This window comes from Dipodomys merriami, unplaced genomic scaffold (genome assembly GCF_024711535.1).
Source record: "Dipodomys merriami isolate MVZ:Mamm:240054 unplaced genomic scaffold, mDipMer1.0.p SCAF_12, whole genome shotgun sequence".
In the NCBI taxonomy this organism is placed as follows: Eukaryota; Metazoa; Chordata; class Mammalia; order Rodentia; family Heteromyidae; genus Dipodomys; species Dipodomys merriami.
In genome coordinates this window covers 44,831,773-44,858,218 of record NW_027202493.1, presented here as the reverse complement: position 1 = coordinate 44,858,218, position 26,446 = coordinate 44,831,773, and the positions used below count along the sequence as shown (strand labels likewise).

General features: G+C 52.0%; 2 protein-coding genes across 4 annotated transcripts in view; one reads left to right on the top strand and one right to left on the bottom strand.

The window, feature by feature from the left end:
* Positions 1 to 6,420, bottom strand: part of Angpt2 (angiopoietin 2) — a 45,743-nt gene extending 39,323 nt beyond the window's left edge. Inside the window, exon 1 of the mRNA XM_070016828.1 lies at positions 5,696 to 6,420. Coding sequence (XP_069872929.1) covers positions 5,696 to 6,010 — 315 coding nt within the window. The 5' untranslated portion in view covers positions 6,011 to 6,420. The remainder of the gene's footprint in view (positions 1 to 5,695) is intronic.
* Positions 1 to 26,446, top strand: part of Mcph1 (microcephalin 1) — a 150,913-nt gene that overhangs the window by 92,938 nt on the left and 31,529 nt on the right. The gene's annotated exons all lie outside the window — the stretch shown is intronic.

Genomic DNA, 26,446 nt, shown 5'->3' with positions numbered 1-26,446 from the left:
CTTCTCTGAACTACGCATGCAGCAGGACTTCCTGTCGCCGCTTAGTCCGGGAGATATCTCCGCCTTTGAGTGGCCTGGGCACCGTCCTGCTGCGGAAAGGGCAGCCCGTGCCACCTGCCCACTTTGATCCCAGAGAGCCACCATGTGGCCTGCCTGATACGCTGAAGCCAGGCACCGTCCCATCACCCACCAGGCCCAGGACGCCCAGGACTGGAATAAAACCAGTTCTTCTTTTTAGTGGTGCATTGGCCTCGCTGGTCATGCCTGTCATTCTTCACGCTCTAAGAATGTCCTGCGGCCTCCCAGGGCAGGGCTGGGCATTTCCCTCCCTCCACTCATCCAGCACCTGGAACAAACCCTGCTAAACCAGGGTAGGCGCAGAGTAAATATTTTTCTAGCAAATAAATAAACGAACTTCAGTGACGCCTACCGCAGGCCAGAAGCACCCAAGAGAGATGGGGCAGCCCGTGGTATCCACTCACTTACGTCAGTGACCTAAGAAACAACAGCACTTGTGCACAAATCCATATTCATACACCTCCCTGAGCCACGCCCTGCAGGTTCCTTGCGCTGACAGAGAAGGGACCTGCATACTTCCTGTGTTTATCTCCATCCCAGGTGGACCCCAGGACTGCTAAACCACACAATGCCTGGCTGGTACTGTGCTGTGTTCGTTCGTGGGCTTAAAAATATATATAAGGATTCCATCTGCCATACCTGTTTAGAGATCGTGGCACAAAGGAAATGAGATGTGGAAAGAGCTTTATTTATTTAGTATTGGGAGGGAGGGAGGGAGGGAGGGAGGGAGGGAGAGGTGCCACTGGGGCTTGACCTTAGGGCCTGGGCGCTCTCCCTTAGCTTTTTCACTCAAGGTTAGCACTCTATCACTTGAGTGACAGTTGCACTTGCAGTGTTTTGATGGTTGACTGGAGATAAGAATCTCACAGACTGTCCTGCTGGGACTGGCCTCGAACTGTGATCCTCAGAACTCAGCCTCCTGAGTCTCTAGGGTGACAGGTGTGAACCCCTGATGTCAGGATTTTGAAAAGGCTTCACAGGGCTGATCACACCTGCTTCTACCCTTTCCTGCTGCAGTGTACCTCGGAAGCTTCCGGGATGAGAGCCTGGCAAGGAAGTGTAAGTGGCTCTCACCGGTCGAAAGAATTCTAGAAACTAGGAGAAAATTCTCCTGGTCAGTTCCTTCAGGCCAAAGGAAGATGTAGTAAAGAAAATAGTCCAGATGTCTGTTTCATGAAGGAGACGTCCACAGGGTCTGCACATGGGACAAAACACACACCTCACAAACTACAATTATAGCGAGAGGTAGGAGGAGAGAGAGAGTAGAGCTTGTCTGCTGAGCCATCCTTAGCATTCTGAAAACTGCGAGCACCTGCTTCACAATGGGCAGACACATGTCCATGATTCATGTGTGCACCCTCCTGACCTCCGCACAGGAATCCCAGTGCTCTCCAGGCCCTGCTGTCCTGCCATGGGCAGATGTTTCTTAGCGGACGCTCCAGGCTCCTTGTACTATGTCACCAGCGGCGGCAGCCTCCCCACGCCCCCCCCCCACGGCACACCCCCTTCCTCCAGACTCCTTTGGCCCCCTCCTGTCCTCCGTGGGTCCTCCCTAACACCATCTTCCTTCCAACTTCTCTTCCTGCCACTTGTGAACCAGAGGAGATCCTGTCATGGCATCACTCCACGGCTCAGGTCTTAGGAGGAAGCCGTGGGTGTTCCTCGGACATTGTCACAGCCCGGCAACCTCGGGGAAAGGGCTGGAGGTGGTTAAGAATCTTTCTGTTTCTCTGCCATTTTTGAAGTTTGCATTTTCTTTGCCTTGCCCATATCTTGCAGAATATTTTTGCTTTTGCTTATGGTGGAATTGACTTGAACAGATGTTTTAGGGTTGCAGATGTGCAGGATTTTATGGGTTAAAATAAGCACAGTCGGCCAGCCTGAGCCAACCTGAGCTTGTGGTTACACTTGCAATCAAGTCGTTATCTTTGTCAAATGCCAAATACTGGCTGGCATATCAACTGTTAGGTTACAAACTCTTCATCAAGGGTCACAAACCATATTGATGGAAATAGCAGTTTTGGAATCTCAGTGTGGAGACCGCATGGATATAGGATGTAAGAGGTCATAAAGTCCACCGCAAGCCAACCATCTTGGGCAGTGGATTTCGGTAGTTAATGCAGTATGTCAGGAGACGCTGTTTGGTAAGCAGAGACTCCTTGACCTCAGAAAACAAAGACTGTAGATGGACTCCATATTGTCCACACAAAGCAAACATTTAATACATGTGTGCATGGTGTACATGCAATACTGCTTGTACTACCCAAGATGATGCATCGCAAACAAGTACTTGCAGTGTATTGACCTTTCCTTCCATAGTAAGGAAGTAAATGAGATAATCAAACATAGGAACCGCAGTTGTTCCTTAGCAGTCTTGCATAGGGGAGTATCTGCATTCACTTTCCTTTTCACACTCTCCATTCATGAGTCAGGATGTAACGTGGGCAGCTGGGCAGCGCCGCAGAGAACAGGGGCCTGGGCTGCCTTGGCTGTAAGGACCAGGCTTTGAGTTTTGTTTGGAGGTGTTTGTTTTGCTGTGTTTTGTCTTTTTAAGACACAAAGGAGATTTGACAGCCACATATGGTTTAAAAAAATTTGCACCTATGCACACACACATACAGACATGTGCACACACGTGCACGCACACACGTGTGTTTGACAGGAGTGAGGAGGGACGGGAGGGCTGCAGCCCACACTCTCCTCGCACACACGTGTGTTTGACAGGAGTGAGGAGGGACGGGAGGGCTGCAGCCCACACTCTCCTCCCTGGCTGCCCTCCTGTGTTTGAGGGAATCCCAGCAGGGTTCCCACTGCATGCACAGAAGGACCAGCCGCTGCAGCCTCAGACCTCATTAGGATGCATGATTACCACTTAAAGGAAAAAAAAAAAAAAGATTGCAGCTCCACTTACAGCTGCTAATCTGTACTTGTGTTGTTCAAAGAAAAATAAAACATGTCAGAGGAAATGTTTACATCGGTGTAGCAGGCATCGGTTTTATTTTTAATCGTTCATTTTTAAAGTGGGTGTGCAGTTTATGGCTGTTTATGAAATTTGAGGCATTCATCAGCGTGAAGTAGTTGTTTATTTCCTTTCCATATTTCCTCTCATCAGGAGAAGAAAAAAAACACCTTTGGTCTCATAACAAAATGCCACTCGTTCTTTCCTGCGAGCGGTGGGTTTTGGAGCCGTGAGGAGCCGTGGGAGAGGGCTGTCCTGAGGGTCCGCACACCGTGTCCCCGTCCAGCCCCCCAGAGAGCCACCTGCGCGCCCCGCACACTCCACACCCCCCCCCCCCCCGCCTCACAGCTGCAGGCCGGCGCGAATCTCTGGTCGTGTGCACGCAGCCTGAGTCTCTGGTGATGTACACAGCTCTCCTAGCAAGCCCCCGGTCTGTGCTCCCCACCCAGCCACTGAAAAACCATTCCCCCACCTCAGAACTAACCATAAACACGGGCTTGTTTTCCTTCCCAACAACTTCTTCATACTCAAGGTAGGGTTTGCAATATGTCTCTAATGTTTTCATGCTCGTCAGGAAACATGATACAACAGCCCCAAAGAAAACATGTGAAACAATGAGACACAGAATCCTGCCTTTTCTCCCTGTGATGATCTATAAATAGACACGCGCTGGCCATGTCGATTCTGATTATCACACTTACCTATCATTGCACTATGGACATGATTTTCTTCCTTGGAACAAAAGCCGTGTTTATTATTGCAGGTGCCAAACGCAGAGGAGACAACAGAGAGGTCACCTTTAGCTACCCAGAGAGGGTCATGTTTGCTTTTTGCTTTCTATGGGGGCCAGGAGCCTGTAAACCCAGCCGGGACGCAGGCCCATTGCCGTCCTCAGGTGTGCGGTACCCAGGCAGGACAGGTGCTGGAAGGGGCAGGGCAGCGCCAGGAACAGCATAGCCAGCGGGAATTGCTCCAGGTGGGGCTTGTCAAATTCCATTGTGCTGCTGTTCAAATATTTACAGCCTCACTCTGGGAAGGAAGATTGTCCTCACCTAGGATAGAATTCCTCTCCCCTCTCTAAGGAAGGCCTCAGGACCTGGAGGAGGGCCCGGGCGGGCGGGCAGCTAAGAGGGAACCCGAGCTTTCCTAAGGGAACCGCAGGTATCAGTGTGGGCTGAGCCACACAAACGCGGCTCAGCAGCCCTGCCTGTGTTTACTTCAGCGGATGATTTGCCAGTCGACAGGTCCAGATGTTTACCAGCTCAAAAGTGTGCTTTCCTCTCTAGGCTCTGCCCCCGTGACCCATGCCACAGTAGGTGGGGAGAGGTCACTAACCTGAGCGTGAGATTCTCGCAGCGGTGTCTGGGGTGGGGTGCAGTTTACCTCTCAGGTATTGGGACCTGTGCAGTTGAGATTTTAAGGTTCGGCCTGAGCTGTTGGCACGTCTGTGGATTTTAGAGCATTCAACAGGAGCATGTCACAGCAGCCTTAGAAAAGGAGATGGGAGAATTCCCCTCGGAGCTGAGAGAGATGCCGGGAGGGGTTTTAAGTTAACACCGTCCCTGCCAGGTCTTCCCGTGGGTAGTTGTTTTCTGAGCTTGTATTTGAACTACCTCCGGCCACAATGAGTGAGCCCGTCATTCATTTAAATTCACGGTTCAAGTAATAACTCAGTCGCTTCCTCTCTGAACATAAGGGAGATGCTGAGAATCGCCGACTAGGATTCCAGATATTGTGAGATTGAGCTGACACTGAAGAGAAAGATGGAGAAAGTAAGCAGGCCTTTCTTGAAAAGAGGAAGTGTTGAAAAGGCGTTATACTGCTGTCACGCACCACGGCGCTGGCTTGTCGTCCGTGCACAGTGTTTAAGGGTTCATCTAGTGTTTACGTGTTTTTTACAACTCCCCACAGAGTACATATGGTTCATATAAAGAAAATCCCAGGGTTGTTTGGGTTGGTTTTCCATGAAAACAATCATTTGGGAAAGAACAACAGCACTATGGCTGGGGTGCTTCTAGCTCTCTGTGAGCAGGGGGTGGGGAGGACGGCTCGTGGAATGCAGCCCCACGTGGGCGCAGGCAGAGCCGCTGCTGGGACCCAGGGGGTCGGGTGCAAAACGACACCCCCGCCCCCCCTCCCAGAAGGCAGAGCCTTGGCAGTGGAGCGCCGAGGTTCTGAGAAACATAAGGTCCCTTTATTTAATTTCCTCTCATTTACCCGAGTGAGGTTCTATTTTTGTAAAGAAATTCAGGAAATTGGTAACGCACTTGACTTCATCCGTGAAGTGTCCATGATTAACGTGATGGTCACATTTTTCCTGGCTTGAAGCTTGCGCCCCCACCCTCCAGCCCCCCCCCCCCCCCGTATGTGGGTATCTCCGGCTCCCACTACTCAAGCAAAACAGCCTCAGATTCGCAGAGAAGCCGGCTTCCTCTGCTTTACTAGAACTGGCTCTCAGGGGTGGAGATTTTCCACCCTGACTTTGGTGTTTCTCCCCAAATACTCCTTGTCACTCTCTACTCGGTGACTGCCGCCCCCCGCCCCCAGGTGCCCTGAAAGAACTGTCCCTCGAGTCCAGGCTGCCTCCAGCCTGCCCCCTGCGGCCCTGCCCCTGCTCACCGGGCCATCTCAACCGCATGGCCCATTGGCGGGTCCTACCTTCATCAGCCACTGCGTGTTGTTCTCCATGATGGTCTCCAGCACCTGCAGCCGCTGCACGGAGTCGTCGTAGTCGGGGGGCGCGTCCCTCTGCACCGCATTGGACACGTAGGGGCTGGAGCCCACGCGGCAGCTGTCCGTCTCGGGCAGCAGGAACGTGTAGCTGCAGGGCCCGTGCTGGACCTGGTACTGCTTTTTCCCCGTGCTATCCACACTCTTCCGAAAGTTGTTGTAGGCTGCGGCCAAGACAAGATCACAGCCCAAAGTAAAGAAAACAAACTGCCACATTCTCTCTGTCTCTCTCTCTCTGGTCATAAACCACGGGTTCAGCAAAGTCCCAGTCGGGCTGGCCCCTCGGCTGCCTGGAGTCTAGAGCGCAGGGCCGGGCTGCATGGCTGAGCCCATCAATGAAAGCCTTCTCTTCCTCCCGCTGCAGTGACAGGCTGGCTCCTGAGGGAGCTGTCAGCCGCGGCGGGAAGGGCGTCCTGCTGGCCGGGCGCTGCCACTCGCTCCGCTCCGCGGGACAGCTTTCAGGACCCGGCTCTGTCAGAATCCCAGGCCCTCGCTTCCCTGTCCTTATACGATAAGTTGATTAAGAGCAGCCAGACGTGTGGGGCGAGCGGCTCCGCCCTCCTGGCTTCTCCGTTATCTCCCCGCAGGGGGGGTCACTAGCCAGGCAACAGGAAAAACTCAGAGCAGAACGCCTGCCGTCCAACCAGGATCCTGCACCGCACAAGCCCTCTGGGAACCGGATGGTCACAGGACCCCTGGGCATGGGGCAGGCCCCTCCCTGTGAAGTACTTCCGAGAGATGGCCAGGCCCTTCTAAAAACTCATTCTGCCGGGCAGAGCTGGCAGCCGGGCTGACACGAAAACTCTTAACAAAGTTCCTGGTTTTCCCTTTAGGGAAATAGGTTAGGACTTGGGCTTATTTGGGGTCTTAAAAATGAAGAGGATGCAGTTTGGCTCTTGGAAACAGTGCTTTCTCAAAAGGAGAAACACTTTCATCCCTGTTTCTTCGGTTTTTATCAGCCAAGTCATGCAACATGTTCATTCTAAACAAGTCTGATGTTAAGTCAATTTACGAAGATCAGTTTCTGAGCTCCGACACTTATTAGTTAAGACAAAATATCCCCTTAAATATTTAAAATACTGAATTAAGTTACAAAAGTGGATCCAAATTTAAATAAAAGCGTAACATACAACTTTTTCTTTCATCCTATCAGGATTTACTCAGAACTCATCGTAACATTTTCTCAATTAAATTAGTCTTGAGGTCTGCTTGGGCACATCATGTTGTGTCTCATAAAGCCCTGCTGTCCTCAGCCAGGGGCTGCCCTGCCTTCCCAGGACCCTCTGCTCCCGTCCGTGTGTCCCTGGGCCTCTCCTTGCTCCTTCAGTAACGAAGGCTGGATACTTCAGCAATTGACAGCGTGTAACTCCCCAGCCGAGCTGGGGTCTGTTTATATCTCAGTGCTCAGGACTCATCACCCGAGGGACAGGTGAGGGTCCTCTCAGAGGACTAAAGCGTGAGTGTTGCACTTTCTAGGTGAATCTGGGGCTGCACGGTGGATTTTATTTTCCTGAGATCTGTCTTTAGGGAGCCTTTAAAAGCTGTACGTTTTAGAAGAAAATTCCTCACCTGAAGCTCTTGGACAAAGCTGAGGTGGGAAGGCACACACACATTCTTTCACAGCCTCTAACCGAGACAGAGCCCTGGCCTTTTCCACGCCAGGCTGACAAGGAAAAGCTGTCAGTGTGTGATAAAATAAGTGTTACATTGTAAATATACATTATTGTTGCAATAGTTAAAGGGTCTGTTATACTTTTGTCACTAGCTCTGATTTGTCACTCAGCACTGCATTGTCATATGCCATCCCGCGGTGTTCGTACTGAGTGTTTAAATAATTAGTTATACCTGATGCCTTCTGAGAAGGGCTGGTAGATTCCCCAGACTGCCAACAGCTTCTGTGTCTCCAAAAAGCCAGAACTCATGCCCTGGAGGGGCCATGAGTTCAAACAAGGTGGGGGACCTGGTCCGCCAAGACGCAGGTGCAGGTTTGCAGCAGGGGGAGCCAAACGAAGCTCCCACTCGGCCAGCACACCACAAAGAGAGCAGCCAGTCTCAAGGTGAGCCTCCTGCGGTCTGGCCTCGCAGCCTCCAGTGATGGAGACCAGACAGGTAATGTGTCATCCTAAGTAACATTTAGGAAGACCCCTTCCCTTTCTTTATCAGCACGGTCATTAAGTGGAAATCAGTCCTTCAGCCATCAAATCATGTCACGGTTTTTCTCCATTGAACGTAAAGAGCAGGGACGTGAAATTCTTCTTCTCAGTTCCCTCTTTGCTCAGAAGCTCCCAGCTTGAAGGAGCCATGGTGGGGGGTGGGGGAGGGGAGCAGAGGCCCAAACCCAACCCCCACCCAGCATGTGAGGCCGCCCTGCACTGAGGAAGCCTCTGTAGGGTTTTTTTATCCCTAGCCATTTAAGAATGTCAACGGCCACCGAGCTCACAGGCCAAAGCCTGCTGAGAGCTGCAGAGCCTGGGGGCCTGTGCGTGGGACCCGGACTTGCCCGGGGAGTATGCGCCTGCCACCCCTGCCCAGGCAGCTGCCCACGGCCACCCAGGACCCCCGGCGTAGCCCTGGTGGGAGACAAGGTGGGTGTGGGCCTCCCCAAACTCCCCACCTTCTGTACACTGGTGGTCTCTGCTGCTGACAGGACAGTGCAAGGCAGATGAAGATATAAAAGGAGAAATCTTATCCCAGGCCTCCCCAAAGCCTCCCGCCCGCCCGCCGGCCCCGCCGCTCTCCCAGCAGCTCTGCAGAGCAGCTGTGCGCGGTCCTATTTGTTTTTCTAAAATAATGTTTGCTTTCCCCCATACTACATGTCATCGGCTGAGACTTCAGAGGCCCCCTCCCCCTCCATAGACCATCTCAGATTCTCATAAGCTATTTATGGCACCGGAAAGACCCCAGCTCCCCGAAAGAGAGGAGCAGTGCAAAGATCCTTCCTGCGCCCTGACGCGCCCCTATGCCTGCCTTCACCCTCTCCTGCCAGGCCCGGCACATGGTAAAGGCCAATGGCTCGGCCCGGGCGGTGGCGTCCGGGGCCCAGAGCGCAGGGAGCCGGTGACACAGATCTGCCGCTGTGTGGACCATGGGTCAGGGCGGTCACAGCCCTCGGGGCCCAGGTCACGCCGCGCAACCCGCACGGCTCTCGGAAGACTCGTTCTATTGCATGGGTGGTGTGGGAAACCGGAAACCAGAAATGATGCCAGCTTCCAATTGGCACAAAGTAGGGCAGCCACCAAGCCACAGGCGTCAAAACAGAGCCAGTGAGCGGGCTCACGTGCCCCCTGCCGCTGTGCTGACTCCCGGGACGGCTCGGTCCCTGGGCGGAAGTGGGGCCTTCACCCGACCCGGGGAGCGAGGCCTGTGCCGCAAAGGGGGCGGCCGGTGCCCCTCTCCCGCCCTCCCCACCCCCGCGGAGCCCAGCTCTCCTCCTGACATCCCAGGCTCAGTGGGCGGTGGCTGGCACAGCCATGTTTGGCTGGCATGGCCTTGATTTCTGGAAAGTGTCATGTTGGGAGATGAGGAACACTGAGTGCTGAATTACTCCAGAAAAGTGGAGCCGGGACACTGTGTTTTCTTGGGACACTGGGGCGCCTGGCACCCTGGAGTGGGACACTGACAGCCTTCTTGGCCTTCTCCCCTCCCTCTCCTCAGTGTCTTTAAAATTACCAAAGTAAAGTGAGACAACATGTTTATATACAGTATAGTATTCCATGCTCAGAGCAAACCGTTGGAAAGTTCCCGGACATAAAACTGTTGTCAAGAGAAAAGGCTATTTTTACACACACACACACACCACACACACACATTGTATTCAATGATGAGAAGCAATGAAACAAATACAACTGGGAGAAGAGGGGGGAAGAAGTAAAAGCCAAAGGGAAGAAGAAAACTCTAGAATCCTAAAAGAGGCTGCAGTACTCTGTGCTGTGCCTATGTTTCTGCTCAGCTTTGATGTATGTGGAGCTGGAGTTGAAGAACACACAGTCAGTGTGGGGCCATGGGAAACCCAGTGCCTGATTCCCACTCTCACAGCTGCCCATCTGACTGGACCAGCGCGAGGCCCGGCTGGGTCCTGCTAGGCCAGTGCAAGGCCCGGCTGCCCGGCTGCTGGAGTCTGGAAAGCTGTGAGAGATGATTGGAGAAAAGTACCAGAGGAAAGCCCCTTGAAGTTACTGGAAAGGCAGACGAGAAGGAAGGGAAGTGTAAATACACACATCTGTGAACACCTAAGGGGGCCGCCTGCCCCCAACAGGAGGAAATCAAGGCTCCAAGAGGGGAGATGCCAAGAATTCTGTCAGCGAAGCCATTTCTGCCCCGTCTTAAGTTGGCAAAACTCATACACCCCCTGGAGAGAACGGGGACTCGCCCTGGTACCGATGTCGCTGTCCGCGCCTCCCAGCCACCTCGCATGCTGGTGGCTGGCTGCATCTGACTGCCCCGGAGGCTGTGGCCTTTGGTCGCCCAAGCGAGAGCCTGTGGTCTCGTGTGGAGCCTCACCCAGCGGGGCATCTGCCCTGAGGACGCTTGGCCAGCTGCTCCAGTTGCACGAACCGCCTCCTGTGTGCAGATTGAGGCTGCCTGGTTGTTGAGCAGCCCTGCATGGCACCCGTGGAGACAGAAAGCTGGCGTGGCCGGAGGGCTGCTGTGGGCCGCGTGGGCCCGTCCACCCACACTCGGGTTCCTCCAGCTGTCACCCTGCTTTCTGCCTCTTCTCCTTCCATGTGTGATGTGCTCTTAGAACCAGAGCAGCCTAGATGCAGGGCCTAGCCCAGCACCATTTCCTGTTCCCCTTGGGTTGAGCAGGCTAGAAGATGAAGCTCAGGCACTGGCTCTGTGAGAATCACCTGGGTAAGAGGTGAGGAAATGTAAACTGTTTAAGTTCTGACTGGGGCTGGGGCAGGGGGGTGCAGGCAGGGGGGCCCTGCCATTGGTGTATCCAGACCCCTTCCTTTCCTGAGAAACATTCTCCCACATGGCTGGCCTGCATTTGGCACTCATCCCCCCGATCCACGGAGAGGCGGGTGGAGGAAAAAGACCCAGGCTGCCTCTGCGTTCACACACTTATCTATCTCCCTGGTCAGGGCTGAGGGACTTCGGCTTGACTCAGACCCAAAGAAAGGAAGGGGGTGGGTAGGAATTTGAGGAGTCTCTACATTCGTACCAGAGAGCTGCCAGGCTCTCTTGTTTAGGTTAAATGGAAAAGGTACTGAGTGTTCATTCACTCTAACTTATCTGAATGTTTACTGTGAAATTATGTATGAATGACATTTAGATAGGACAGATTTTTTTTAAAAAAAAGAAAGAAACAAAAGAATCCTGCCTTGTTTTCTTTTTGTTTGCCCACCTATGAACTAGCATAGCATCTGCTAAAGCACTTTTCTATCATAAAGCCACATGGTGTATCATCAGCAGCCTACAGACTCTGCTTATTTACTGGGAACTTGAGAAGTATCCAAGCAAATATTTTGTTTAAGATTGCACCAAAAATTCCTTAAATTTTTAGGAATATTTCAGTTTATATAATTATCCTGTTGTATAGAGTTATCTCAAATGCTGTTTGATTTTTAAATATTTTCATCCTAATATTTTTATGGAAGAGTTTATCTTCCCGTCAAAAAGCAAATGCCAAAAAAAAGATCCGGATACACACCGCAGCTTCACAGAGGCGGTGAGCGACACTCCCGGACAATGGGCCAGTGCACTTGTCTGACTGTTTTTGCCAGTCATCCTGTGTCCTGTTTCTCCCTGGAGAAAAAAATGCGAAACATTCCTTTGAACGTACTGATGTCAGTTTTACCCAAGACCTAAGCTACGTCAGGCAGAGCCCTTCCTTTGGCTAACACAATATTTCCTTTGAGATTTCGAGATGGCTTTTTAACTATAATTTTATACTAAATGTTCCTAAACCCATTCCAACATAGTTGTAGGGAATTCAGGTTCTGAAAAGTATGTTCAGTCCCTTGGTCACAGGCAGTCAGAGAGTGAACTGTCCAGATTTCTCACAGAATGAATTTTCATTGAAAAGTGGCTTCATGCCATCGAAATCTCCATTTAATCTAAATTTATAAATTTTTTTATCTTAATTATTGAGAAATATTTTTTAAAAAGAGATAAAAATGTCACATGTGCTATTTACATTAAGATATATTATCTCTCTTGGTTATAGGTTAGCATAAATAAAATTGCTTATGTCAAAGATGTAAAAAAAAAAGAAAACCACATGACCCCTTTTGGTATTCTTGCCCATCTGGCTGACTTTAATGTGAACAATGTTCCTGTGGGAAATATGGAGTTATGTGGACAAAAAGTCATTTTTGAAAAGTTATAATTATGATATATATAAAAGATATATATTTATTTGTAATGTTTGATTTAAGTGTACCAAAAACGATGCCATTCTTGTTGGCCTAGGACGGCCCAGGCTGCCCTGCAGCTCGCTCTGCCTGCCCAGCATCCCGCTCTGTGTCAGGCAGAGCATCTGTTACCCCTGTGTAACAAGCTGGACTTTCCACCCCACCCCCCAGGAAGGGGGCTCAACTCAAAGAAAGACTGACACAAAGGAAGCAAATTGTGCAAAGACTGTAAAGAAGGACATTTATAGCAATATTAAGGTACCAAGTTCCTGACATCTGTTTCCCTTGAGAAAAAAAATAATAAGCCCCAAACTATTGTAATAGGATATTACAGGGGGAAAAATGTCTTTCCTCCACCTCCCCCCAAAAAATGATGCTTCTGAATTTCTTTTATTATTCACATGTCCAAAAAGTGATTACCTGGCCTCTAATAATTAAGCCAAATGAAAACTCCAAGAGCTGCAGCTGAGAATGCAAACAGCAGATCCTCTTCCAACACTCACCTGCGCCCTCTGCCGGTCTCCTAGCAAGTGGCAGGCAAAAATGTGACAGCCGTTAATGGAACTGTAGTCCATTTAGGACATAAGTCACTTGCGACTAATATTAACAACCTGGAGTGCTTTTATTCTCGTTGTGACACCGAAGAGCACACGCCACGTGTGGAGCTTAAATGTTAAGTGCATGTGTGCCATAACCTAACGTTGTTAGGCATCCATTTAGCACACACAGCTCCAGCGGCTGCTTCTAATGACCCGGGAATTCAGAATTACCCCCAGAGAGGTGACCGTGCTGTTGAGAGGGGGGAGAAGGCAGAAGTCTGTATGGTCTCCTTAGGGATCACAGCGGAGCTGTGATCTGCCCCCTACAAGCCAAGGCAGGGCTGAGGACTGCGTGAGCTGATGGATACAGATTTCATGTTCATTTAGATTCAACTTACTTTCTTAATTAAAAAAGAGCCTCTCACCCACCATAGAGCAACCCAAACTCAGAGAAATTGCATTTCAGGTGGAGAAGATGGTTTATGCAAGTCCATTTACCAAGAGTCAATAAATAAAGAGAAAATGAAAACAGGCTACAGAACTTAAGGGAATTAATGATCATTTAGCCAAGAGTTTAAGAAGGGTGTAGACCTGTAGCCACTGTTAGGAACTGACTCAACCAAGAGTCTGCCCGGCAGTCTGAGGTATCTGAGGGCCAGCCGGGCCTCCGGAGGCCTTGAGACAGGAAAGGTCCATGCGTAGCGTGTGGGGAAGTCTTGAGAGGAGTGGAAGCCGTGGGGCCTGAGGAGACCCTGGGGTGGCATTCGCGCCGGGTCTGGACCTGGTCTGGACTCGAGTAATCGCGGGACTCACCACAGGGAAGACTTGAGATTGCTTGGGCCCGGGGCCTCCCGCAAGGACATTGGTTTGGCATTGGCATTCACTCTTCTACTTCAGTGAAGTAAAAGCGTTAGGTGAGGTTGAGCAGACCACCTGCCGACCTCTCACGGAAGCATTTTCACAGCACCAAGAAAATGTCGCTAGGAAAACATCAGGGAGTCAGGGAGGACCAGGCCCCGGACAGGCAAGTAGAATATTAAGCAGGTTTGCCAAACTCTCATACTTGAGCCTTCAAGGCCTGAGTGATCTGGTCAGACAAAGGCCAGGGCCTGGTGGGCAAGTCCAAGAAGAGACCACCCCCCACACACACACTTGCAGCAAACCTCCCCTCCCCCAGGAATGCAAGGAAACGTGCCTGGAAAGAGAGAAGGTGCCCGTGAGATTCAGGGAAGAATACACACTTCAGGATTCCGTTTGTGAGGTGACTTCCCTCACCGCGTCACGGGTGGTCACGAACGCGGTCGCTCAAGTTCCTGAGCCAGAGGAATCGGGCATGTGCCCTTGTGTGTGTAAGCGGGGTCGCTGCAGATGCAGAGCGAGGCACAACCGTGTCTATAAGAAGACAGCCGCGCCAAAGCACACGCGTGCTCGGGAGGAATGTCACATGACATTGAGAGGGCGATCAGCCCATGCTGAACGAGAAGCACTGAAGCCAGGGAGAAGAGCAGACTAGACAGACTCCCTTCCGAAGTCCTCTGGGAGGGCACATTTTGTGGTATGGGCCCCTCCGCCTCCTTCCTAGGGCGTTGTGCTGATTGCCCGATGGCTGTGCCCTGCACAGGCTCTTTTCCTGGGTTGAGCAGACACCCAGGGCATTATGGGAAAAAGCATCTGACTTGGAGCCAAGGCACCTGGTAGCGCCACGCTGGGGCAGGCGTCACCGGCCGGTGTCATGTCCGCCACGTGTTATCCCTACCCACCTAGCCTTCTCCCCTCCCCTCCCCCGTCCCCGCAGAGCACACACTGCTGTCCAGTGAGTCACCTGTTTGTGGCACTTCGTTTTGGCCATCCTAATGAACAAATAACCCAGCCGCCAAAAGAATTAGCAGCAAGGAGGTTGCTTCCACGCATTCTCCACCAGCGCCGCAGCCATCTGCTTCCTGTGCATCTACAAGGATGGTGGAGGCGGCTCAGGGACAGCAGGTGTGGATAACGATTCATTACTGTTCTGTCGTACACCGTCAGAGCGGGCGGGGCACCGTGGACCGCAGGGCTTGCCTCTACATCCAGCCTCAGGCCTAACCCCGGAGGTGTGAACAAGCCCCAGCACCATTGGCCCCCCAGGCCTCTCCTGCGACAGAGGCTGTCACTAGGCGTGCGGGGAAGTTCTCGTCGGGTGCACACGCTGGGCCTGTTCCTTAGCAGGTGCGTGGCCTCCTCCTTCCACTGGGACTTGGAGCCATGGCACCGTGAAGATTTCCCACGGAGCCTCCGTACTCTTTCCCCCGCAAGAGCTGCAGCACCGGCTCTCCCGGATGGGGCCCGGCTGAGTCCATGTCTCCAAGGCGCTGACGCCAGCCGACTGTGGCCAGGTACCAGTCAGATGCCACACACAGACTCACATTGAAAAGAACATGTCACCAGGATATATGCGTCCCTTAATCTGCTGCCCTTTCCCAGCCCCTTTTTAGAAGCTTGTTTTAGGACCGCTGCTAAAAAGCCAAAGGGCTTGGGTTGGATGCCTTGTGTGGGATGGGAGCGGGCTGGTTACGGGGAGATGGCTGTCCTCACGCCCCCCAGCTGCCCAGCCCTGTACCTGTGATGATTCCCGCCCTGTCTCAGGAGCTGGGAGCTCTGCAGAGCAGAGCTGAAGTAGTTGCTTCCTTCCCCACACTGGCCCCGTCCCCTGGGCTGACCGTGAACTGTGTAGGTTCGAGCCATTCTGATGGCCCTCGGGAGAAGGAAGCGGGTGGAAATTCTTTTCAAAGCTGGTATTTCTAGGAAAACAGTCATCCAGAACCTGCAGCTGTTTGCTCTCCAACACCAACGCTAAACAACATTTTAGTTGGCAAAAGAAAAGTGAGAAAACAATAAGGTTCAAAACCTAAAATGTTGGGAAACCCCTTTCCATAATGTGCTTATTTAGGGCTAAAAAATATGCCTGTTTTCAGAACTGAAGAACTAACACCCAACTTTCCTACGCCTGTTTTTTTAGGTACATTTCAAAAGTCAAAGTGATTAAAAAATATTGAATCATTTTCTGAACATAAGTCTTACGATATAGCTTTTCCTCATCTACCACAATGCTAGCAATTGGGATGAAATAGAATTGAATCTGCTATCAAGCACAGCACTGTAAAGCCCTGCGGGGCGGGGTATTGTATACTCAGCACACGTGTCCACTGACATTAACTCGAGCATGTGTCTGATCTGGAAGTACCACTATTCCCCTCCACCCCCCCGGGGCAGTGAGTACTGAGCAGGCCTTCAGTCTTCCATAGACCGTAGAACTACCATAGACCCTCGTTACAAATCTGAGCAGATGTGCACGTCTGGGGAGATGGGCCTCATTAACACCAGATACAACTTTGTACAGTTCAGACCGCCTCTGATCAGGCAGAGCTGCTTCGAGCTCATCTGGAATAGATGTTGGGAACAATCTGGCTTCTTAGGCCCGGGGACTAGATTATTCCTGGAGCTACTTCACAAGGCAGCGTCATGTCAAGGTCTTTAGGCAGAAATGGTCCAGAAATCCTAGCATCGGGCCAGGCATTTGGCACGGAGAGGACTGGGTAATCCCAGACAAGACATGCTCTGCAGAGCTCCAAGGCCTCCATCCTCAGGCAAACATTGGAGGGGTTAGCTCTTCAGGTCGCAGCTCGTAGGCTGAAAGCGTTCCAGAGTTGGAGAGAGACTCAGATGTACTTCCGCGTGTCACAGACAAGAAAACAGACACAGCAAGGCAAAACTTACATCCCGACGGCCACGTATTCTGATTCCCATTCCTAGAAATAACTGTGTGTGTTCAGGGCACACACATGTGTTCCTACCCACTTAAGAGGTTGGGATCAAGAGGATCACAGTTAGAAGCCAGCCTAGGCGTGTACTTGAAACTCTTCTCCGCCAGTAGCTAGACACTAGCTACTTGGGAGGCTGAGATGGTGAGGATTACAGGTCCAGGCCAGACTCGGGAGAAAAGTCTGAAGACTATCTCACCAAAAGAGTCTGGGCATGGTACCACGTGCCCTCTTAAAGCTGTGACAGGCAGTGAAAAGGATCGCAGAAAACAAGTCTCTATATCAAAAATAACCGGTATAGGGCTGGGAAGGTGGCTCAGTGGTAGAGCGCTTGCCTTGCATGTCTGAGGCCCTGGGTTTGATTCCTCAGCACTACATAAGCAAAAAGAAAAAAAGCTGGAAGTGGTGCTGTGGCTCAAGTGGTAGAGCGCTAGCCTTGAGCTGAAGAGCTGAGGGACAGCGCCCAGGCCCAGAGTTCAGGCCCCAAGACCGGACCCTAAATAAATAAATAAATAACCAGTACAAACAGACTCAGTGGTAGAGCATTTATCTAGCAAACAGGAGTCCCCAAGCTCAAACGTGCACAGTTCACAATAGCTGGACGTGTGGTGTTTTTGTACATTTAGTGTTTTTGACACATAGTCGATAAACTGTATTACTTTCTTCATTATGTATTTCCTTCTGGGGTGGATTTTTCTATGCAGAAATCCAATGCCTTGAACTATTTAGAACTGCAGAGCCAAGAAAAGCTATTGAAATACAAAAGTGGATATAATCAGAAGAGTACAAAGACTGGGAGAAAAGCCATCCTTCTCTGTTCTTGCTTGATTTTCTTCTGGATAGTTAGCAGCAATCTATACGTCAGGATGGCGTGTGAAGACAGGACAGTATTTCCTGGCACCCCCACAACACTGGAATTCTCACCAGAAAGCAGGTTTTACAAAGGCACGAAATTGTGTACAATTAAATGTTTAGTACCTGATTCCCACAATCCTGCAGAAAGCTTCAATTATGTTTGAAACTTAAAAAAAAAAAAAAATCTGGTGGTTTAGTCTATTTGGCACCACAATTCCTTACCAACACCTGAAATGATTTATCACAGTTTGGGAGATGGAGAAGTCGGTGGGTAGATGGAGAGTCTGGTTCCAAGACGGTGCGGTTTCTCTGTGTCCTCCTTGGGTGTCTCTTCTGTAAGGAACCAGAGCCCATTCACGTGGGATCCACATTTGTGCCCTGCCTCTCTCACTTACACTGCGGTTGAGGGTTTGGGGGGGACACAGATACTCATCCCCCCCCCAGCGGTCAGCATTCGAGGCTCGAAGGCTATGGCCTGCTGTAGCCCTTGGGAGCTGTCTGGAAGGGCAGAGTGGTGGATGAAGAGCTTCTGGGTGTGACGGGGCTGGGTTCAGACAGCCTCGGTCACCGTCAGCACCTCCCGCGGCAGCACGCCCGGTGTGCACTCCGGGAGTGCATCTCCCCCACAGTGCATCTTCACCGCAGTTTACCCAAAGGGGCAGCAGGCTTAATGGCAGTCCTGGGTTCAAGACCGCCCTCCGCATTGCTCCGCACGGGGCTCTCTTGTAGCTTTCAGTGTTGTGGCACTGGAGCTGGTCTGAACTCTGGGCTTTGCTGTTGCTGGGCTGCATAATTTTGAGCCAGCCTGCATCTCTTTGTTTTTGATAACCAAGTAAACACTGAACAAGAGACAGATGTCCGCATCCTACCCCCTGCCGCCCAGGACTCGAGTCCACCCCCATCCCAGGGCACTCCCCTTGCCTTTTATTTCCCTCATTTTTTCCCATCACAAAGTTTGAAGGCACCCCCAGGCCTGCTCCTGAGCTCTCTTCCCAGAGTCCTCCCCCGAATGGAAGCTGTGCTCTTTAAGACCCTTCCCATCCTGCCCCAAGGCTGTGACTTGTGGAGAGTCATACTTGGCCCCTCTGCAGTTCTGTGTCACTTGGCACACGTAGGTGTTTGGTTATTGATCATATTAAAATCCAGTTATGACCAGTGTGGTTCTATTTGTAGTAAACCAAAACACCCGTGTGAAAAGTGTGTTTTTCATCTTGGCAAGTCCCACCTTGGGTGCTGAACATTAGATATCTCGATTGGAGGAGGAAAGATTGAGATCGATAGTATATAACACAATGTCCTAACTTCTCGGATGCCATAAATACACACTGACAGATTCACACAAATGCCTGAATGCCTTCCGTGCAGCTAGGTAGAAGAGACTAACACAAGACCCATGCTGGTGGATGCGCATCTTCTATTAGTACAGGGGAGAGGGTGGGAGAAAGGGGGGAGCAGAGGCTGAAGCAGAAGGAGAGAGGTGGCCCTCACAGTGAAGTGGAGCTGGCCAATTCAGTGGAACCTGATTGCAGGGAGGTCTGACACAGCCCGGCCACCAGTGTCTTCGGATAAAGATGGCTGAATGGGCAGAGTTCTGGAAAAAGCTCCATGTTTAGGAAGCAGCCAGTGGCAGGTGGAGGAAGGGAAGCGTGGTCTTGGTGCGTGGTCATTTATTTCTGTCAGGTTGTTGTGCTTCCTTGCTGTAGTAATGGAGACCGAGTGATGGCGTCCAGGTCTCTACAGGCGATCGGCGCTTATTCTCTCACTGCTGCTTTCTAAGTACCGTCTTCTTGGACGCTTTCTTTTTCCCATCGGCCTCCTAAATTTGTGTGGCCATTTGGCAGTGATAACCTCCAAATCGCAAATCCTCATGGATTTCAGGGTCCCATATGCTGTAACAGGGAGGGGGGCTGGAGCCCCTGCACAGCTCCCATCACAAATGGGAATGTCTCCTCTTCAGGAAATGTTTACATTCATATCAAATCTAGGGTTTAGTGAACCATAAAATTAGACACTAATGCAAACAAGAGTCACCCAAAACGAATGGCAGTTATTGGGGAAAGCGTCTCGCCCCACTGGCTCTTTTTCTGTATTAATCTCTGCATTTAGCTGCACAGATGGATGCCCTGTGCATCTGCAGCACCCTCACTGTACCAGATCAGCGTTCACGGCAGCCCCGCCCCTCAGACGGTTCGAATGGAGACAGCGGACGACGCCAAGGAGATTTGTCTCTGTGTCCTTCTTGGCAGTGGCTGCTTCACTTAACCTTTCCCGAACTGTGACCGTCTCCAAAGCAGTTTGTAGCGGCTTTTCAAAGTGGCCTTACAGCGAAGTGGCCCCATCTTGCATGTTCCCCTTACAGTCACATTCTAACTAAAGTCAGCTATTTGGGGGACTGCACAGGTTGGGTTCGACTGTGTCCCCTAGCTCTACAGCCACAGGGTTTTCTCAAAGCAAATCAAGGCCTGCTTCCTCTTACACAGATGAGCAATGGCCCAACTGGGACCAACTAAATTTCATAAGCTTCTCTGAGAAGACAGCTTTGCATAGACAAAATACACTGCCTGCCAACTTCCCTGCCTTGAAAGACAGTGCCAGCGGTGGGGGCGGGGCCGGCGCCCCACCCCGCTGCAGCCTCCAGGCTCCGGGACAGCCTGCTTGGTGGAATCAGCGCCTGGCTCAGCATGGCCTGCACAGGGCCGGCCTGCCCTGCACTGCAGCGTCAGCTCCTGGATGTCAGTCCTCAGCCAGTTGGGGCTTAGAATGCACATTTGAGGAGAGTTCTGGAAACATCAAAGGCAAGACCAGTATTCATGGTTAGAGCACATTCCATGAGCACCCCAACACAGACGAGGTGGCAGACGCGGGGTCCCCCTGTGCGGAACTGCAGCGCGCGTGGAGCCGGCTGCTCCCCCTGTGCAGAGCTGCAGAGTGCATGGAGCCACCCTGTGCAGAGCTGCAGCGCACGTGGAGCCGGCTGCTCCCCCTGTGCAGAGCTGCAGCGCGCGTGGAGCCGGCTGCTCCCCCTGTGCAGAGCTGCAGAGCGCATGGAGCCACCCTGTGCAGAGCTGCAGCGCACGTGGAGTCCCCCTGTGCGGAGCTGCAGCACGTGTGGAGCCGGCTGCTCCCCCTGTGCAGAGCTGCAGCGCGCGTGGAGCCGGCTGCTCAGCTGCCAACTGAACTTCGAAGGCGTTTCCAGTTTCCAGCTGCTGTGAATCCACCGCCATTCCTGGCACTGCTTCTCTGTGGGCAGCATCACTTGGTCAGTTTTTAGAGGAATGGCCATCTCGGAACCACGTGGTTTATGACGATCTAGGAAAGTTCCTGATGATAGGCCATGGCCCAGCACATCTGCGTAAGAATGCATCGTTACTCCCGAGGAAGTTTGGGTGGAGAAGCAGTGCTGGAGACCGGTCAGCATCCAGACAGACGCATCGAGCAGTGAGCGCCCCGAGCGTGTGGCGGGACTCTGCCTCTCTCGGTTCTGCTGACGCCCTCCATGCAGCAGCGCTCCCTGCATGTGAGTGTCATCCTGCGGGTGGCTGGGGAACATCTCTTCGATCCGTCCAGAGCTCCGAGTTCAGTCTGAGCCTTCTCAGAGCGGTGATTGGACAGGCTGGTCGTGCGGAGGCGGCTGAGGGACAGGAGGACTGTCACTTTGCAGGGTTAAGGACACGTGGGGCCTCGGAGCAGAGCTGGCAGCGGTGGGTGCTGAGGATGCCTGCGGGCCGGGTCTCCCGCAGGCCGCAGCCAGCGCCCAGAGTCCAGGCGGCGCCTCACCTCTCCTTCACCGCACCGAGTCCCTTGTCCCACAGCCGGGGACAGCACGTGCATACGCAGAGCCGGGCCAGCGGGCAGCTGTCCGTTTATAAAGGCTCTGGGACAAGAGCTGTGAACTGGCTGGAGATGGGCAGGGAGGGATGGCAGCAGGCACCGTGATCGCGTCTTTATGAACACCTTCCTGGAGCCATGGCAGGTGGGAGGAACCTTGGGAAAACCCTTGGAGGAGGGGTTGGTGGCCGTTCCCTCCCCCGGGCCACACTAGGGAAAGCTGGATTGTAATGAGGTGCCAGCGTCACCCAGCGGCCAAGCCCTGCTGACTGCCTCCACTCTGGTCCATCCGGCCGACCCAGCGCTGAGTTACCATGTGAGTCCAAACGAGCCCTGTCTTTGCGGACTTCCGAGTTGATGCTGACCAGGCTCAAGACCACAGCAGTGGTAAATGCTCCTGAATCGTCAGCCTCTCCTCTCCATCAGGGTCGTCTCCACTGCTCATGCCTGTCTTCCCAGGCTGTCTTGGTCCAGGGGTGACCTGTGGCACCCGTGGAGATGGGTCAGGGCCAGCGTCGCAAGCCTGGTGGGCCCGGCTCGAAGGGGGGGCGTGACGTCATCACAGCCCAGCTGTTAGGTTCGGACCCTCAGGATGGTGGGACTGGAAGAATGGGACAGCGGTCAGTACCTCTCCCCTCACAGTGCTGACCGTGAGACTGAGGCTCCCGAACTCGCTAGGGAAGTGCTCCACCGCTGAATCACATCCTGATCCTAGATTTTTCTTAGGTGCTGTATGGAAGTTAGAGTATAAGAAATTCAAAATGTGAATTCTCAACTGAGCCAGATGAAGACTCAAAAACATCTTCCTCCTCACGTCTCAGGATAGGACTTCTGCACTGACAGAAAGCTGAGAAGTATTAGCATAGAAATCTTTCCAGGGAGCTCAGAACTTAATGAGGGTCCTTTTTCACTTAGTAAAAATTCTTTTCAGTAATCCTTCTTGAAGAACAAAATCTTAATCTATAGGAATCTTTTCTAGTAGGAATTGGGAGTGAAGAGTATTGATACATTCTATTTCCTCTCTTCTCTGGTATTTTATCACTAAGGATATTGACAGGAAAACAGGATCTCTGTATCCAATGAGTTCATCCACTGCTGGTTCCCCACCAGAAATTCCAGGCTTTGTGACATCAGCGCGTGGAGTTCTGGGTGTCACTTCAAGCGCAGGCATCTGGAAATGATGAAATCCTGAACCAACAGTTTGTGTGCTCAGGAAAACAACTCAGTAGGGAAGAGGAAGGAAGCCAGACTTCACGAGTGCCTGCTTGTGCCAGTCACTGTCACCTCCCATCTCTTTGTCAGGCTTTCCCGAGCCCAGCGACAAACACAGATGCGCATCCTGACATCAGGACTTCTCCCAGTTCTCTCAGTGATTTCAAGTGTCACAACTAATTCCACCCAAGCTCTGAAGGACACACTGATGAGTAGACCCTCGCACAGCCGTGTGAATGCCTTTTTACCTGGCCATGAATTTGATAAGCCACTCAGAAAGATACATACTCTGTTTTCTTCATATGTGAAATCTAGACCTTAAAAAAAGTCGTGAATATAAATGGACTTGGAGAAGGGACAGTAGAAGGGTGAAGACGAGAGTGATTGGGTCATTAATATGATAAAAAATACATTCTGCACATGAATGAAAATAGATTGGGAAACATTAAAATTGTGTGGAAATGCCATATTGAATCTCATTGTGTAAGTAATATGTCCTAATATTTTTTTAAATTTAAATAGATAAACTCAGTTCTCCTGTGTGTCATGTTCAGTGCCAGGCTATAAGGAGCTATTGTTACGGACAGCAGCCTACGAAAGTATAAACAAAAGACCATGTAAAAATTGTCATCAGTTTTGAAAACTACAGTGGAAGAACAGGTCAGAGCTCCCAGGTTATCCCATGCCTGAGCTTGCTGGGCCCTGCAGTGGGTGGAGAGCTGACCACTGGCACCCGCAAGATATCAGCGGGGACCCGGCCGTCGGCACGCTGCGCTCTCCCTGCTCACTGTTTCTGGGGGCGATGGCTGTCAGTTGGGGCACATCAGAGTGGAACTCTGGGGCTGCTGTTTATGGAGGTCTGGATTGCATGGGGCGTTCCTCGATCATCAGGTGTTGAGTCACACCCTGGTAACGTGACTCCCCGCTGCGGGCCCACGAAGTCAGGCTGCACATAAATCACGGATATTTCCCCACAGAAACCACCCAGGTGTAGAGGAGCATGCTATCTGTCCCTCCTGGCTTATGGTTTTAAAAAAATCAAAAAAAAAAAAAGAAGAAGGTAGGAATCCTTTAGAAATTTCTCTGCAGTCTTTCTATTTTTCTCAAACTTTCGCCTTGTTGGCTGAGCAATCAGCACAGATCTACACTGTATCCCAGGACATCTGGGCCTCAGAGGCACACACCTCTGTCACCTACCTCCAGCTCGGAGTCACTGCCAATACGTGAAGGCTGAATTTCTGAGCAATAACAAGAGACCAGGGATACTTAGCTACTGCTCCCATCTGAATAGAAGGCGCTCCATCTCTCCTTCATCCAAAACCCACAGGATCCTTGATTGTGGCAAGCTGTGCTTATTGAAATGGGAAAAAAAAAAAGGAAGAATAGACAGTGATGGTATATTTATAGGCGGTGGGTATATTGTATCTTTCATTTCGTGTTCACCATAGAATTCTTCCAGCTTTACTATAACATTGAGATTCTGGGATGAATTCCGCAGGGTGAAGTGCTAGGGGAAATGTCCTGGACAGAGTAGAGGAAATTTCCATGAAGCAAACACAGCAGACTGTGTGCAGTTGTGACTAGATACCACCATGACATTTCTCTTTTATATTTATATTGATGAAACAACCAAAGCACGTAGAGTGCAGTAAAAGTGAGTGGTGTCTGTGTTCACTGCGCAGCTTTGCCAAATCTTACGTAGTTACAGTTATTTCCATATTTGTTTGCTTTCCACAAATAAGATACTGTAAATGTCACAAAATTTTACCAAGTGGTATAAAGATAGAGCTCCTTCAACCTCCCTCCCCAGCCTCTCCCCCCTCCCATCCCCTGTCTCCCGGTCAGGAAGGTCACTTGCATAGGGTCAAGGTCACAGGCCCTTGTCACTGGCCAGGAAACCAGACTTCAGCACTTCCTTGGGAACTGGAAGTTCTTCCAGTCCTCAGTGTCTGTGTCTGTTAAGTGGGGTAATGATTGCACCACGGGGTTGCTGGGAGGATTGAACAAGCCGCTTAAAGAACCAGCAGCTCTTAGTGGTGAGACAGACTCAGTCTGGGGAGGAGGGCAAGGCTGTGGCTGTTTAAAGTCCTTTCAAAAGGCACCCATCAGTCCTGTGTGGCTCAGCTGGTCGGTAAGGCTCTCTGAGCTGCCAATGGCTTAGGTGGACCCCAGATGCCCAGCTCTCGGGCACGGCCCCCACCCCCTGCACCTCTGCAGACATCCGCCTGGCCAGAGTGAGAAACTTGGTTTTTTTCCTGCCGAAAGCCACTTGGATATTTTCAGGCCATAAAAAAAATATATATATTACTACAGGCAGACAGCTACCGGCAACAAGCGAGAAGCCTACGGCACCTGTCAGTCAGTCTGTCCGTCACGTACCGGCTGATTTCGCAGGCCTCGCGGGGGCCAACGGCCACGGGGGAAACACTTGTCGCAGAAATCTCCTTGGATTATAATTCAAACACACAGTGGTTTTCCTGTGAGAGTCAGCGTAGGCTTTTCTCTTTTGAAATCAAATGCACCCTACTATTGAGGTTGCATCTGTTAGTTTTCAGTCTCGGCTCAGCTTGGCGGCCGGTGTTGGGGGCGAGGTTTTCATGAGCGGAGTGCCGCTCTTGCCGCCTCGTTGGGACCCCGGGTGGAGCCGCAGTTCTGATTGCCTTTGTCCTTACAACCCTCGAGGGGTTGTAACCCTGCAGGATGAGAAGTGGGCTTGAGCACCTCCACCAATCAGGTCTGCGCACTGCAGGGACCAAGGCAGGAGCACCCAGGGCCGGGCTACCGGCCAGCCCTCTCTCAAGGGAGATAAATCCATCTGAAGAGAGCACGTGCCTTGTACTTTCACTGAGGCAGCACTGTGAGACTGATTAGATGTGACCAGACAGCGTAAGCCAGGTACAGTGGCACACACCTGCCATCCCAGCCACAAATTGGGCAGGCAAAAAGCTGTCAAGACCTCACTGCAACAGAAAAAGCCAAGCATGGTGGCACAGCTTGTTACCCATGCTATGCAGGAAGCAAAAGCAAAAAGCACAGAAGCATGGCTCAAGTTGTAGAGCACCTGTCTACCTGCCTAGCAAGAACCAGGCATTGAAAAGAAAAGAGGAAGGGGAGGGGAGAAGGGAGGAGAATGGGAAGGGGAAAGGAGGGTCTATATAGATTTTTTTCCCCTTGCAAGGTTTTCTTGTGCAAAGATGAACTTTTCCTGTTCAAGGGGCTTGATTATCTCATTCCTACAGGAAAGGCTGGCCCTCCGTCAGAGGGTCCTGTAAGACGGCTCCTGCATCTCTTCACTCCTGTGTCCTCCCTGGGCTTCCGTACACGTGTGTGTTCTCGTGGTCATCAGTGCCTTGGCAAGCGGCTTCCCAGGGGACCCCTGCCAGTGGGGCCGGAGGTGCTGTGTGGGGCTGGAGAGGGCTGACTTCTGTGGACGGGGTCCGAGGTGCTGTGCGGGGCTGGAGAGGCTGACTTCTATGGGTGGGGTAGGAGGTGCTGTGCGGGGCTGGAGAGGGGCTGGTCTCTGCAGGTGGGTTTGGAAGGGTGCCGTGCGGGGCTGGAGAGGGGCTGGTCTCTGCAGGTGGGTTTGGAAGGGTGCCGTGCGGGGCTGGAGAGGGGCTGGTCTCTGCAGGTGGGTTTGGAAGGGTGCCGTGCGGGGCTGGAGAGGGGCTGGTCTCTGCAGGTGGGTTTGGAAGGGTGCTGTGCGGGGCTGGAGAGGGGCTGGTCTCTGCAGGTGGGTTTGGAAGGGTGCTGTGCGGGGCTGGAGAGGGGCTGGTCTCTGCAGGTGGGTTTGGAAGGGTGCTGTGCGGGGCTGGAGCAGGCTGACCTCTGCGGTAGGGTCTTCCTCCAGGCCGACCCCCAGATGTGGTGAGCTCAGGGCAGACCCCACAGGAACACTGCCTCGCAGGGTCCCGGAGGGGCTTCATGGTGAGGATTCTTTGTTTGCAATGGGCTGGAGGAAGTCAGAGCTAGGGGGCAGGCCCCAGATGGAGCCGGCGTGACACCGCACCCCAGGGGAGACATTATGGAATTTTACCCGCATGCTCGCTGCCTCCAGCCATTCGTAGGCTGTGAAGGGACTCGGCTGTGTTAATT